General features: G+C 43.4%; 1 protein-coding gene across 1 annotated transcript in view; it reads left to right on the top strand.

The window, feature by feature from the left end:
- Positions 1-13,386, top strand: part of LOC132886907 (matrix metalloproteinase-16-like) — a 126,011-nt gene that overhangs the window by 46,034 nt on the left and 66,591 nt on the right. Inside the window, exons 2-3 of the mRNA XM_060922121.1 lie at positions 2,585-2,733; positions 6,195-6,317. Of these exons, the coding sequence (XP_060778104.1) occupies positions 2,585-2,733; positions 6,195-6,317 (272 nt within the window). The remainder of the gene's footprint in view (positions 1-2,584; positions 2,734-6,194; positions 6,318-13,386) is intronic.

Below are 13,386 nucleotides of genomic sequence, written 5' to 3'. Positions count from 1 at the left end.
AAGAGTCAAAACGCAATTGCCCAGCAACATTGCTCGGCAACATTGCCCAAAAAGTTGCCCCGTGTATCATCACCATGACACTGAGCGGCCGCCATATTTGTTTGAAATTTCTGATCCGAACCTCACCAGAGGTCACATGACTCGATACTCGCGTTCTGAGTGGCTTATCTCAAAAAGTTGCCAGAGATTATCAAAACCATTCAGAAAGAAACAATGTTGCCCAATCTCAATAGAAAAGAGTCAAAACGCAATTGCCCAGCAACATTGCTCGGCAACATTGCCCAAAAAGTTGCCCCGTGTATCATCACCATAAAAGTGATCGGGTAAGTGAACCAGACACACTGAAGGATCAAAGCACTGTCTTAAAGGGATATTTCGGGATTTTTGACATGAATCTGTATGGCATCCCAGTCAATAGTGTCGTGCAAACACACTGACTTACCCCTGACAGCATCCTGTGATTCCAGTTCTTGTCCAGTTTTGGTCCAGACGAAAGTAGTCCGGCAAGCTTGTTGGGGTCACAAAAGTAAAAGTTTTTCTTTTCAAAACAGTATGTGTTCAAAAGAGTGATATATTTACATCACAAAACCGTTGCCAAATAAAAAGTCAGACCTCGAAATCGCTTGGCACTATTTTCTCTCCCTCGGTATCACTGCGCTGTCATGTTGACATCTGTGCAGGAATCAACACCTTTCCCATTGTTTGGCAGTGATTAGAAGTTCAGATCAGCGGCGCTAACAAGCTGCGGCTCCAGCTTCACCTTCTTCCACTTCTCTGTCCACCCTTTCTCTCTCTGCCCGTTCTAACTCCATCTGGCGAATTTCTTCATCTGTATATTCGGGTTCATAAAGATATCCCTTTGGCTGTGAGATGAAGTCAATGTTTTCAACGTCGCTGTCGTAGTCAGACATGTTGTCGCTAACTTTGCTAGCAGTAAACAATGAATGAAACAGCCGTGGCTGTCACCTGGCGGCAGCGCGCAGTGATACCGAGGGAGAGAAAATAGTGCCAAGCGATTTCGAGGTCTGACTTTTTATTTGGCAACGGTTTTGTGATGCAAATATATCACTCTTTTGAACACATACTGTTTTGAGACGAAAAACGTTTTACTTTCGTGACCCCAACAAACTTGCCGGACTACTTTCGTCTGGACCAAAACTGGACAAGAACTGGACTCACAGGATGCTGTCAGGGGTAAGTCAGTGACTACGTTTACATGCACATCCAAATCAAGCTGCTGTCGGTAATCGAGCTGAAGGTCCCAGCAGGGTGCCAGAGAAATCCAATCGTACATGCACACAATGAAATCGGGCTATTGTGTGAGGTGCATTGTGCACCCGAGCCACAGGTGGCGCTACACGCCCCATCGTGTTGGTACACCTCCGGTTGTCGTCATGAAGAAGAGCTATTCAAGAGTGTAAACAAAGTTATCAGTTCCGTGTTCTCCATTGCGCGTTTTTCTCCCGTCCATGAATTTTAATATATTCAACTCCTTAAGCTGAATGAGCATGAACTCTGTCTCCTCATTGCTCCAGAAGTGCACGTTTCTGCTCGCCATTTTCTCTTCTCCGTTTGTTCCTTCTGACCTCTTCTGCTGCTCGCTACTACTGTTGTCATGCCGACCGAGGCTGTTGTGTTTCCCGCTTGTGGTCTCGTCACTCGTCACTTCCGGAAGGGGCAGTAAGTAGCTCGACTACTAGCTCGATAGGGTTTACATGCACTAAGTAGCTCGGCAGAAATCGCATAATCTAGGTCGTGTAGCTCGATTCCGAGAAATCAAGTTCGGTTCAATTTCAGCCGAATTAAGGTGTATACATGGCATTTTGAACTTCGATTTCAGTCGAGCAACGGCAGAAATTCGATTCTCTCTATGTGCATGTAAACGCACTGAGTGTGTTTGCACGACACTATTGATGGGGATGCCATACAGATTCATGTCAAAAATCCCGAACTATCCCTTTAAGTAGAGGTGAAGCAAGGGCTAATTCCCTACTATTACCACTATCTGTGGGTAGTCGAATAGCATTATGGGTAGTGTAGGAAACCATTAACAAAAACGCAACTAGACCAATGTTCCAATGACTTTTAAACCAAAAGTTCTTTTTTAGGGAATGAATCTTGGACACCACAGAATATCGCATTACTGTAAATATGAATATGCAAATCGTTCAGGGTGGATTTTTCATGTAATGCTACCAGCTTTTCTGTATTGTTCCTAAATATTGATTTCTTCAAGTCATGCTTTTTGTTTTCCCTTTTCTTTCTCTCTCTCTCGTGCTGTGCTGGCTGAAGGAACGTTCTTGCTGTGCGTAGCGCCACTCTTCCTGGCTGTGTAAGAGCACCATGAGGATTTGAGGGCTCAATATTCAAAAAGCTGTGTTAAGTCTACTGATCACAGAGCTAAAACTGATCAGAGTTTAAAATCATTACAGCAGTCAGAAATTCTGCAACAAGGCACGTTCTCAGCATCGAAGATCTGTTCTAGTGTTTAGGTTTATGCTCCATAATACAGTACTTGCTCTCACAGCTACCTGCTACTGACTTCTAGTTGACCCTCGGTTGACCTTTGTCTTGTGTCCTCCAGGCATGGCTGCAGAGGTATGGATACCTTCCCCCCACAGACCCTAGAATGTCAGTCCTGCGCTCAGCTCAGAGTATGCAGTCTGCTATCGCTGCCATGCAGCGGCTCTACGGACTCAATGTTACCGGTGCATTCGACAAGACCACCATAGAGTGAGTAACTGAGTCTACACCATAACCATGCCACCAAGCTCAGTGCTGGTCTCCACCCACCCACCCACCCACTGCCTCATGCTGCTCCACATTAGGCTGCTTATCCAGAGGAATTTGAATGCCAGGGGCATGACTTAAGTCATATGATTTCATTTGAATAAAGTGCCTTCAGATTTGAGATGGCTCTCCGAGTCTGTTAAAGCTGTTGGCTGGATATTACTATAAACCTGGACAGGGCCAGTCTCTTCCTCCTTCTCTCTGTGACCTACTCTGCCTCCTTTAGTGGGATTGATGCCACGAGGCCTAAATTGCTCAACTGACACATTTTGTTCCTGCAGTGCACATGATGTGCTGAACCTAATCAGTGCTCTGCACAATGCAGTGTTTCAACAGCTAACACCTTTTGTGCCTCTAATATTTTAATTGTTGTGTGTCCTTTTGTTTCCTTTTGCTTCTGTGTAATGACGTAGCGCTAACACAATAAGGTGAGGCACCAGTTCTTCTCTTGTGTGATAAATGCTTGTTGTTAAGGCCAATTTATGCTGACAACCCAGTCCTCGCAGATAGTGTCGCAGACAGCGTCTGCGTAGCCCCCCCACCTTCGCAGACGCTCTGCGCGCACCTCCCAAAAATTGTGACCACCGCAGAAGCCTCGCAGACAGCGTCACAGACAAGAGGGCTCTGATTGGTCCACTCCAGGTCCACTCTACATCCGCTTCCCTACTTTCCCAGTTTGTTTTGTTTTCACGACCGCCATTTTTAAAAACACGAGCGAAGATGGAGCAGCACGAAGAGCGGTTGATTGAGGAAGTGAGGAAGTACGTATATCTATTAGGGGTGCAACGATTCACCGATGCATCGATGCATCGCGATACTTTCGCCACGATACGATATGTATTGCCGGCCAAAACGAATCGTGATACACGACGATACTAACTCATTTTCCGCATGTAGAGACTATATTATACTCAAAACAATTATAGTTGGGCGTGATCGTCGAAATGACACGAAAGGTGGGTATTTATTTGGAAACATTTGGGAAATTGACATATGCCACTCTCGTCATTTCGAACACGGTAACAATTAAGTCCTGCAATCAATTTATCATTCATCGTACTCACACACGGACTGGCCATCGGGAGTAGCGGGAGTTTTCCCGGTGGGCCGGTGGTTCAGTGTGGGCCGGCGGAGAAAAAAAAACAGTTGCGCGCTGGCCTTTAATATGATAAGCAATGTTAACAGTTTCTTTAAGAAACTGTTAACATTGCTTATCATATTAAAGGCCAGCGTGCAACTTTTTTTTTTTTTCTCCGCCGGCCCACGCTGAACCACCGGCCCACCGGGAAAACTCCCGCTACTCCCAATGGCCAGTCCGTGTGTGACCGTACTCAATATGCTAACGATGATAAGCTACTAAGTTCAGAGTGATCAACTTTTACGTGCGGGGCAGTTTCAATACCGTGTCCAAGGTATTCGCGCTTGCGCAGTAGATCGTGCGCTTCCGTGTGCATTCGGTTCTGTCCGTAGCCAATCAGATCGTTTGGTAACATTGACGTTGGCACGTGTTGCTAATACACGAGGTAGCTTCGGAAAAATGGAACTTGAAAAACCACCAGCTTCATACAAATCAGTAGTTTGGGAGCATTTTGGGTTCCCAGTTCACCGTGAACAAGGCGTGAAAACAGTTAACAGGCAGGTGACCGTATGTCGGCACTGTTCAGCAGAAATTAAATACTCCGGGAATACGACCAACATGACTGTGCATATACGCCACCACCATCGAGATATAGACATCGCCGAGTCCTCACGAAGCCCGATGCCTAAGTCACCCTTTTATGTAAACAGATGAAGGATGTGTTATTATCTGTTTATATCGGCTGGTCGCTCATCATTTCTCATACACTGTAATGTCTGCATAAATGTATGGTGTTATTGTTGATTCATATTAAAAAGGTCATTTTTGACATTTTCACACCAGTTTGTCGTGTATCATTGTGTATCGCGATACGTATCGTATCGTGACCCTAATATCGTGATACGTATCGTATCGTGGCCTAATGTATCGTTGCAGCCTTAACATCTATACGACTCCAGTTCTAGTCATTATAAGTAACCGGAGGATAAACACTCCACTAACCACACCCACCAACTACTCCTAGCGATTTTGCGACTTCGCGCCCCCTTGCGTTGTGGCGGTGAATAACATCGCGCACGCCTATTACTCCCTGCTCAACGATAAATTACACCTGTCTGCGAAAAGCTATCTGCGAAAGCCTTGTCGCAAGAGCATGCAGAGGCCTTTAGGGTGTGTGTGTGTGTGTGTGTGTGTGCGCGCACGCATGTACACGTATGTGTGTGCGCATGCGTGTGTACACACATTACGACTATTCATTGGCAATTAGCAAATCTCACATCTGTATATGAAGTGACAGGTGTGCAACCATTTTAGCAAATAGTCCTGCTAATAGATACTTTCCCCCATCTCCCTCTCCATCTGTCTCTCTAACATATTACTGTACATACTGTTAACCTGAAGAAACTCTCAAGAACAAAATTTGAATGAGAATGAGGTCTTACTCAACATGCATACACACTCCTACAGCATATACACCGACAAACTATATATACTTTTAATCATTATCTCAGTATTGGATAAAATACTAATATCTCAGACACTCACAATATGGATATGAGCATTTTTGCAGGCTATTTTATTATTATTATTATTATTATTATTATTATTATTATTATTATTATGTTCTGTGAGCATCCTGACAGGGTTCCGGGTACGTTTTCTGTGGATGAGTTGATAAATTGTGCTCTTGGTCTGGTTAAAGAAACCCTTATTTTGGCCAAATTAATGCAGGCCCGACACATCAGTGTCGCTATTTTTTGTAAGTTTTTGTACAACACACACACACACACACACACACACACACACACACACACACACATATATATTAGTATGTGAGGTGCATCAAAGCTTTGAGTTAGGTCATGCCTAAAGTGCAATGAAATGTCTTTCAGTGATATCTTGGATACCGTGTAATCCTTCTCTCTCTCTCTCTCTCTCTCTCTCACACACACACACAGGGAGGGAGGGAGAGAGAGAAAGAGGGAGAGCGCAAGAGATAACATATATAATGTAGCAGAAATCTGTCTCTCTGTCATTTTCTCTCGGAGGCTTAGATGTGTAATACTTGTTTTGCTATAACTCTAGGTAAAGCAATGAAAAAAGTTGCTTTCTGAATGATTCTTTCATATTCCTCAGAAACCTGGGAATGTTGTACCCTATACTCTGTATGTGGAATATGAAATATGCTAAAATTATATAGTTTTGTCAATGTTACTCTGCATATCTCTTGACACGTTTTGTGGATAGCATGATGTCATGACAGTGGTGGTGGGAGAGTAATCCAGGTCTCTTTCCCTCTCTCTGTCTAATTCTTTCTGTGCTGTAGCTGGATGAAAAAGCCTCGCTGTGGTGTACCGGACCAGCTTGGTGGTGCCTCCAGATTCAGTGTACGGAAACGACGCTATGCTCTCACAGGACAGAAGTGGCAACACAAGCATATCACATACAGGTATGCATACACAAGTACGGTATGAGCCTCTTTGGTATAAATACATTCCTGTGATGTAGTATTGTAAGTATGTGTAGCTCCACAGACTCCCTGGTTTTTACACTGATACTGTTATCATTCTTACCACCTTTCCACCAACATAAACTCGGTGCTAGTTATGGGCTGGTGCAAATGCAGGTTCAGAGTTGGTTCAACTCGTGAACCTTATGAGAACCGGTTTGCTTTTCCATGGGCTAGAAACCCACTGTACAGCCATGCCATTGTATACATCTGTACATGTCTCCCCTTTCCCAGCATTGCAGGCACAACAACAATGGTAGACTACCAGATTAGGCAGTCTGGATGCTACGCTAGGTCTGTTTTTTTTTTTTTTTTTTAAATGTCAGTCACAAAGTTTTGGTTGGTCTTGATGGTCATGATAATCCTGCCCCAGCCCTTCACTTGCGATTCTTGATTCTAGACCAGCAAAGCATTGGTGCTGCTCTCGAACCAGGTTTCATGGCCAAGAGCCAGTTCTTTGGCTATCAAAATGTGAACAGCTGGTTCGAGATTACGCACCAGTTCCAACCTGGCCTTCGAACTGCCTAAGAAAGGGTTATGTGAATATTTAAAGGCAAGCTCAGAGAGCAGATGTAATGCCCTCATATCTCTCTAAACTAACCAGCAGCAATACTGGACTAATTAAGCAATCGCCATTCCCTTTGGCCTCTCTGTCTTCCTAAGAACCAGCTGTTCTCTCAATCTTATTTTAACTTCAGTTTAAATCAGCTGTATTCATTCCAGTCAGGATATGTCTGTTCTTTAATATTCTCTGCCCACATGATCTTTTCTATAAATGTTACAAGGTTATAATGTTGTATTTTCTTCCCTGCATTCTAATCCCCGTATGTAAATCTGAATCCTATCCTAATTTTATCCGATTTTTCTAAAGCTTCGGTTTGAACCTATTAGGAATCATTCAGGCGTACCCGCACTCTGAATATAACATGTTCCGGTTATAATATGCCAGTCATATCTAATAGAGAATGGACTGAACGTCCATTACTGAGAAACAGGCTGGTTAACTAGATGCCAATGGTAAAGTATGAAAGAGGAGGAGGACGAAGAGGAGGAGAGAGCAGAGGCATTCCCCATGGATCAGCCACACAAGAGCACACTGTGTGTTTTGTTTATGTGTAGGTGTGCATGTACAGCATGTCATGTAGCCATGTTTTCTTTCTGTTCTGCCCTACACTTCTTAAAGGAATACTCCGGAGTGAAATGCTTTTTAGGGCTATTTTCGCATGATTGGGAGTGCACACGTTGAGTTGGTAGCACAATCACGTCAATCGGTTGTGCTTTGAGAAAGTTGTTTTTTTTGTGATTTAAACCGAAAGCGCTAACACGGCAGTGCGAGGGGCATGTCATTTCGCCGATACAAAACGCTGTTTTTAGAACCATTGCCAAGGTCCAAACAACATTACAGTTCAGTGGAAGTGAGTACAGGGTTCCTACACACAAACCGAAGCGTCCCTGGCTCTGTAAGTGTACGGACAGATCGTCTAAAAGACTGAATACGAAACATGTCCCTTCCCGAAAGTAGTTGTTCTCCAGACGCCATCTTCAGGGGACAGTCCGTAAAAGTCAAGTGCCGAGTGCAGAGCTAAATCCTCTGGAAATGCACAATTTCGTAGCATCACATGACCTCCCATTCAAAATTCCAACCCGCTTGGACTATAATGTTGTTGCATGCAGTTTCCTTTTAATTTCAAATGAAACACTAGACTGAGTTTCCATAAAATGCTACGAAATTGTGCATTTCCAGAGGATTTAGCTCGGCACTCGACTTTTACGGACTGTCCCCTGAAGATGGCGTCTGGAGAACAACTACTTTCGGGAAGGGACATGTTTCGTATTCAGTCTTTTAGACAATCTGTCCGTACACTTACAGAGCCAGGGACGCTTCGGTTTGTGTGTAGGAACCCTGTACTCACTTCCACTGAACTGTAATGTTGTTTGGACCTTGGCAATGGTTCTAAAAACAGCGTTTTGTATCAGCGAAATGACATGCCCCTCGCACTGCCGTGTTAGCGCTTTCGGTTTAAATCACAAAAAAACAACTTTCTCAAAACACAACCGATTGACGTGATTGTGCTACCAACTCAACGTATGCACTCCCAATCATGCGAAAATAGCCCTAAAAAGCATTTCACTCCGGAGTATTCCTTTAAATGGCCTCTCAATACACACACAATAACCATTTTCTTTATTTTTTCATCTGAAATGTCTCATCTCATCTCATTATCTGTAGCCGCTTTATCCTGTTCTACAGGGTCGCAGGCAAGCTGGAGCCTATCCCAGCTGACTACGGGCGAAAGGCGGGGTACACCCTGGACAAGTCGCCAGGTCATCACAGGGCTGACACATAGCCCATGTTTACATTAGACCGTATCAGCGGATCATCAGATTAACGCTTTTAAAACGATTAGTGTGCACACAGCAACACCAATACACAGTTCGCGTGCACACAGCAACACCAATACACGGATACGCTCGGCTCCGCAGGCATCCTGCGCTCCAAATCACTCCGCCCTGAACAGCGAGTGCCCTCTGGAGGGTGCGCACTCCGGCCCTGCGCAGCTCACAGAGCGCGCGAGTGAAGCGCACAAGCTGTGATTCGGGACTGAGCCGCTGTGTGTGTGATCTCAGTGCATATCACTTACCACTTGCAAGTGGAAGGATGGCAAGCCTAAAGACAATCATAACTACACAATGGGCAGTATTTGCATCAGTATTTGCAGTATTTTCATACTTTTATACTCTTTAATGAAAGGTGATACAAGGCGGAAGTCCGCGCCGTTTTTCAGCAGTCGCGTCACATGACCAACGCCAGCGAATCTGGAAGGTGGATGTCACAGTGACGTTGTCCAATGACGACGCCAGCTAGAGCTCAGCACAGCGTATCCGCGTATTCTCAATGTTTACACAGCACCGGAGCTGACACGATCTGGATTGAATACGTGGACGCTGGCGGATTCCCGTTTCCCGGCGTTTCCAGGCGGTTTAATGTAAACGGACAGTGCATCCGCGAAGAAAACGAGACAGATATGGTCTAATGTAAACTTGGCCATAGACACAGACAACCATTCACACTCACACCTACGGTCAATTTAGAGTCACCAGTTAACCTAACCTGCATGTCTTTGGACTGTGGGGGAAACCGGAGCACCCGGAGGAAACCCACGCGGACACGGGGAGAACATGCAAACTCCGCACAGAAAGGCCCTCGCCGGCCACGGGGCTCGAACCCTGACCTTCTTGCTGTGAGGCGACAGCGCTAACCACTCCACCGTGCCGCCCATCTGAAATGTATGAAATATAAATAATTGATGGTTGATAATGAGCATGTATGAAATGCAGTTGCCTTAATGTCTGTGATTATTCAAAGTCTGTAATGTATGTTGCTGTGTTTTCAGATATTATGTGAATGATTGATGGTCTCTATAGGATACCCTTAATAGACCATACATAAACATGTTTGCGCATGTGTGTGTGTACGTTCTGAACAGGTCAGAGCTCAGCTACCGTACAGGGTGATACTAGTTAATTCACACTTCTCACTCTGTGTAGTCTCTGCACCACTGGAGTTCTTTCTTATTTTTTAACTCCAGCACACACCCATAGAAGATGGAAGATGGCTTTCAGGCATTTTGTTGTAACAGGCCTACAACAAACTTGTACATTGAAAGTTTAAATGACTCAGGAGGTTCTGGGAGAACCATTTTATTTCTAATGACACAAATTTAATACTGTTGATGTGGCATGAAAGAATGTTTGTTTGGGCAGCTTCAAACCAGGAGAAATGTTTGGCAAGGTTTTATCCTTTTAATTGACAGCCAGTCTGGGATTAAGCGCATACTATTTTTAGATTACATTAAACCCACTCATTTCTTACAACCTTAAAGCACCAAGTGTGTGTGTGGGTGTGGGTGTTTAAAAAAAAAGCCAGGATTATTAGTTGTAGGGCAAAAATACTGTTGTTCCTGAGTTGCTCTGAGTCTCCCTGAGGGTATTGTAATAGTAAATTACAGTCAGCACTGCACTGGGGTGTCGGGTCAGAAATGTTCGGAAATTTGTATGCATACGTCATAACCCAGGTCTGATGTGTTAAATGTCCACTAGTCTAAAATTTGGGTACAAAAGCTGACCGGCAGGAGCTACAGCTAATCAGAGGAGAGAGGCTGAAAGTATAAACAAAGCAAATGGGAGCGTGAGGGGGAATATTATAACGAATTAGGAAAGGACATCCAATAGTGAGTGTTAGGATTTACGTCAAAATGTGCAGTAAGGGGCTCAGGTGGATAAGGCGCCATACCATAAATCCGGGGACCCGGGTTCGATTCTGACCCGAGGTCATTTCCCGATCCCTCCCCCGATCCCTCCCCGTCTCTCTCTCCTGCTCATTTCTGTTCAAAAGTTTGGGGTCACCCAGACAATTTTGTGTTTTCCATGAAAAGTCACACTTTTATTTACCACCATAAGTTGTAAAATGAATAGAAAATATAGTCAAGACATTTTTCTGGCCATTTTGAGCATTTAATCGACCCCACAAATGTGATGCTCCAGAAAGTCAATCTGCTCAAAGGAAGGTCAGTTTTATAGCTTCTCTAAAGAGCTAAACTGTTTTCAGCTGTGCTAACATGATTGTACAAGGGTTTTCTAATCATCCATTAGGCAGATTCTACCGTAACAGAGGCCAGTTAAGTCCCATCTCCTTAAATTGCTGAATTGATTATTTTGATCATTCTATTAAGTTTTTCTAGTAGCATTTGGGGTCTTGGACATTCACAGTAAATTTTAGGACAGTAGTCCTGGTAACTAATTAATAAAAGCCTGACATGACAGACATGCTAAATGACAATAGAAACACATCGGTTTCTGTCATCAAAATCTGACAGACAAACTAACGTCTACCGTCATATTCTGACAGACACTCTAGATGACAATAGCATCAAAACTGTTTCTTACATTATTAATCTGACAAATTTAGTAATAATATTAAATACCTCATCACTAGAACCAAATAATAAAATAAAATATTGAAATAAAAAAGATAAAATTTATTTTCAAAATTGAAATATCAACAATAATTGTCAGAACAGTGACGATAGACACGACTGTGTCACTTTCGCGGGGAAATAACACATTGAAATGGCCTGTCGGCTGAAAGGGTCGCAAGCGGCTCTGATTTATCTCAACTTGCGATAGTTTTCCTCCAGAAAAATTTAAATATGAATGCACAAATATATTCTCAATGTTTCTATCGTCAAAAATTTCTATCGTCAGGATAGCTGACAGAAAATCTTACCTTGATTTATTTGATGAAATCTAGCTGTCAGAACTCCAAGTCTTGCCCGGAAGTAAATGTCTGCTGTCACAAAAATCATGCGCAGTAGAATTTCCTCTTTGCGTCAGTCAGCATGTGCGTGGTGAGGGCTTGAATTTTGCTATCGTCAGGTGCATTTGACTGGCAGACTGACGATAGCATTTTTTAAAAATAACTGTGGGCTTCTCTCGTGAACGAAATAGTTTTTTCGCTGTTAATCTATTTCAACTCTATCTGTTGACACCCAAAAATGATAAAGCCTGCTTCCACACGATAACTACCAAAGATCCATAATGGCTGAGTCTATCGTCAGGTCATCTGACAGAAATTCACTGACGATAGCAACAGGGATAATGAAAGTGATTTTTAAAATGGGAGTTATGTCTGTCAGATATGTCAAAGAAATAGAACTTTATTCTTTAAAAATCTTTTATTGATATACTCAGTGTATTTTTAAATGACGTGCTGTTTTAGAAGACCGAATACCATATTTTCAATCTTGAAAATATTACCTCACTGAAAAAAGGACAAGAAAAATTTCTTATTTTGTGGGCAAGTGGTTAATGGATCCAGTTACGGTAGAATCTGCCATTAGCCTTCTGAGGCAATGAGCAAACACATTGTACCATTAGAACACTGGAGTGAGAGTTGCTGGAAATGGGCCTCTATACACCTATGGAGATATTGCACCAAAAACCAGACATTTGCAGCTAGAATAGTCATTTACCTCATTAGCAATGTATAGAGTGGATTTCTGATTAGTTTAAAGTGATCTTCATTGAAAAGAACAGTGCTTTTCTTTCAAAAATAAGGACATTTCAAAGTGACCCCAAACTTTTGAACGGTAGTGTAGGCAAATATTTGTGTGGCAGAAATGCCAAGTGGGGTTAATGTTATGCTATCTTCTACAGTGAAAATATTTGACAGGATAGTGTATCCCCCCCCTGCACACAGCTTAGTGCATGTCTCTCAGACACAAGCAGAACTTTAATAATATGCTTATCATGAATGGACTGAGTGAAGTGGAGAATTCCTCTGAGATGAGATACAGAGATATGAGAAAATGTAGTACATCGAGACGAAGTGGTGATAGGAAATATTGATTCAAGTCACTATTGCAGAGCGCACATGACCAGTAGGTGGTCTTAAAATAGCCACATCAGTCAGTAGGTGAGAGAGGACTGTGTTTTGATTTGTGAGCTCTGTAGTACTGCAGATAATGATGACGGTCCCAGAAGGCCAGCATGCATCAGGGCTCTGGTTTCTTAAGATATACAGCTTTTCCTGCTTCTCCTGCAAACTTAACAAATGTACTCACTTTAAGAACTCGCGTTTTGAGCATGGCGGTTCAATACATTTAAAACATAAATGGACTATTTGTGGCGGCATGGTGGTGTAGTGGTTAGCGCTGTCGCCTCACAGCAAGAAGGTCCGGGTTCGAGCCCCGTGGCCGGCGAGGGCCTTTCTGTGTGGAGTTTGCATGTTCTCCACGTGTCCGCGTGGGTTTCCTCCGGGTGCTCCGGTTTCCCCCACAGTCCAAAGACATGCAGGTTAGGTTAACTGGTGACTCTAATGCCATGTACACACGTAGCTGGGTATTTTTAAAACCGAACATTTTCCCCCCCTCCGTTTATAAAAATGTTTTATCCACACCACCTCGTCTTCGAAAAAAATCCCTTCCACACATAACCGAACATCTGCGTT

The sequence above is a fragment of the Neoarius graeffei genome, chromosome 5 (genome assembly GCF_027579695.1).
Source record: "Neoarius graeffei isolate fNeoGra1 chromosome 5, fNeoGra1.pri, whole genome shotgun sequence".
NCBI lineage: Eukaryota > Metazoa > Chordata > Actinopteri > Siluriformes > Ariidae > Neoarius > Neoarius graeffei.
The sequence above is the reverse complement of the archived record's forward strand: the minus strand, read 5'-3'. Positions and strand labels throughout refer to the sequence as shown.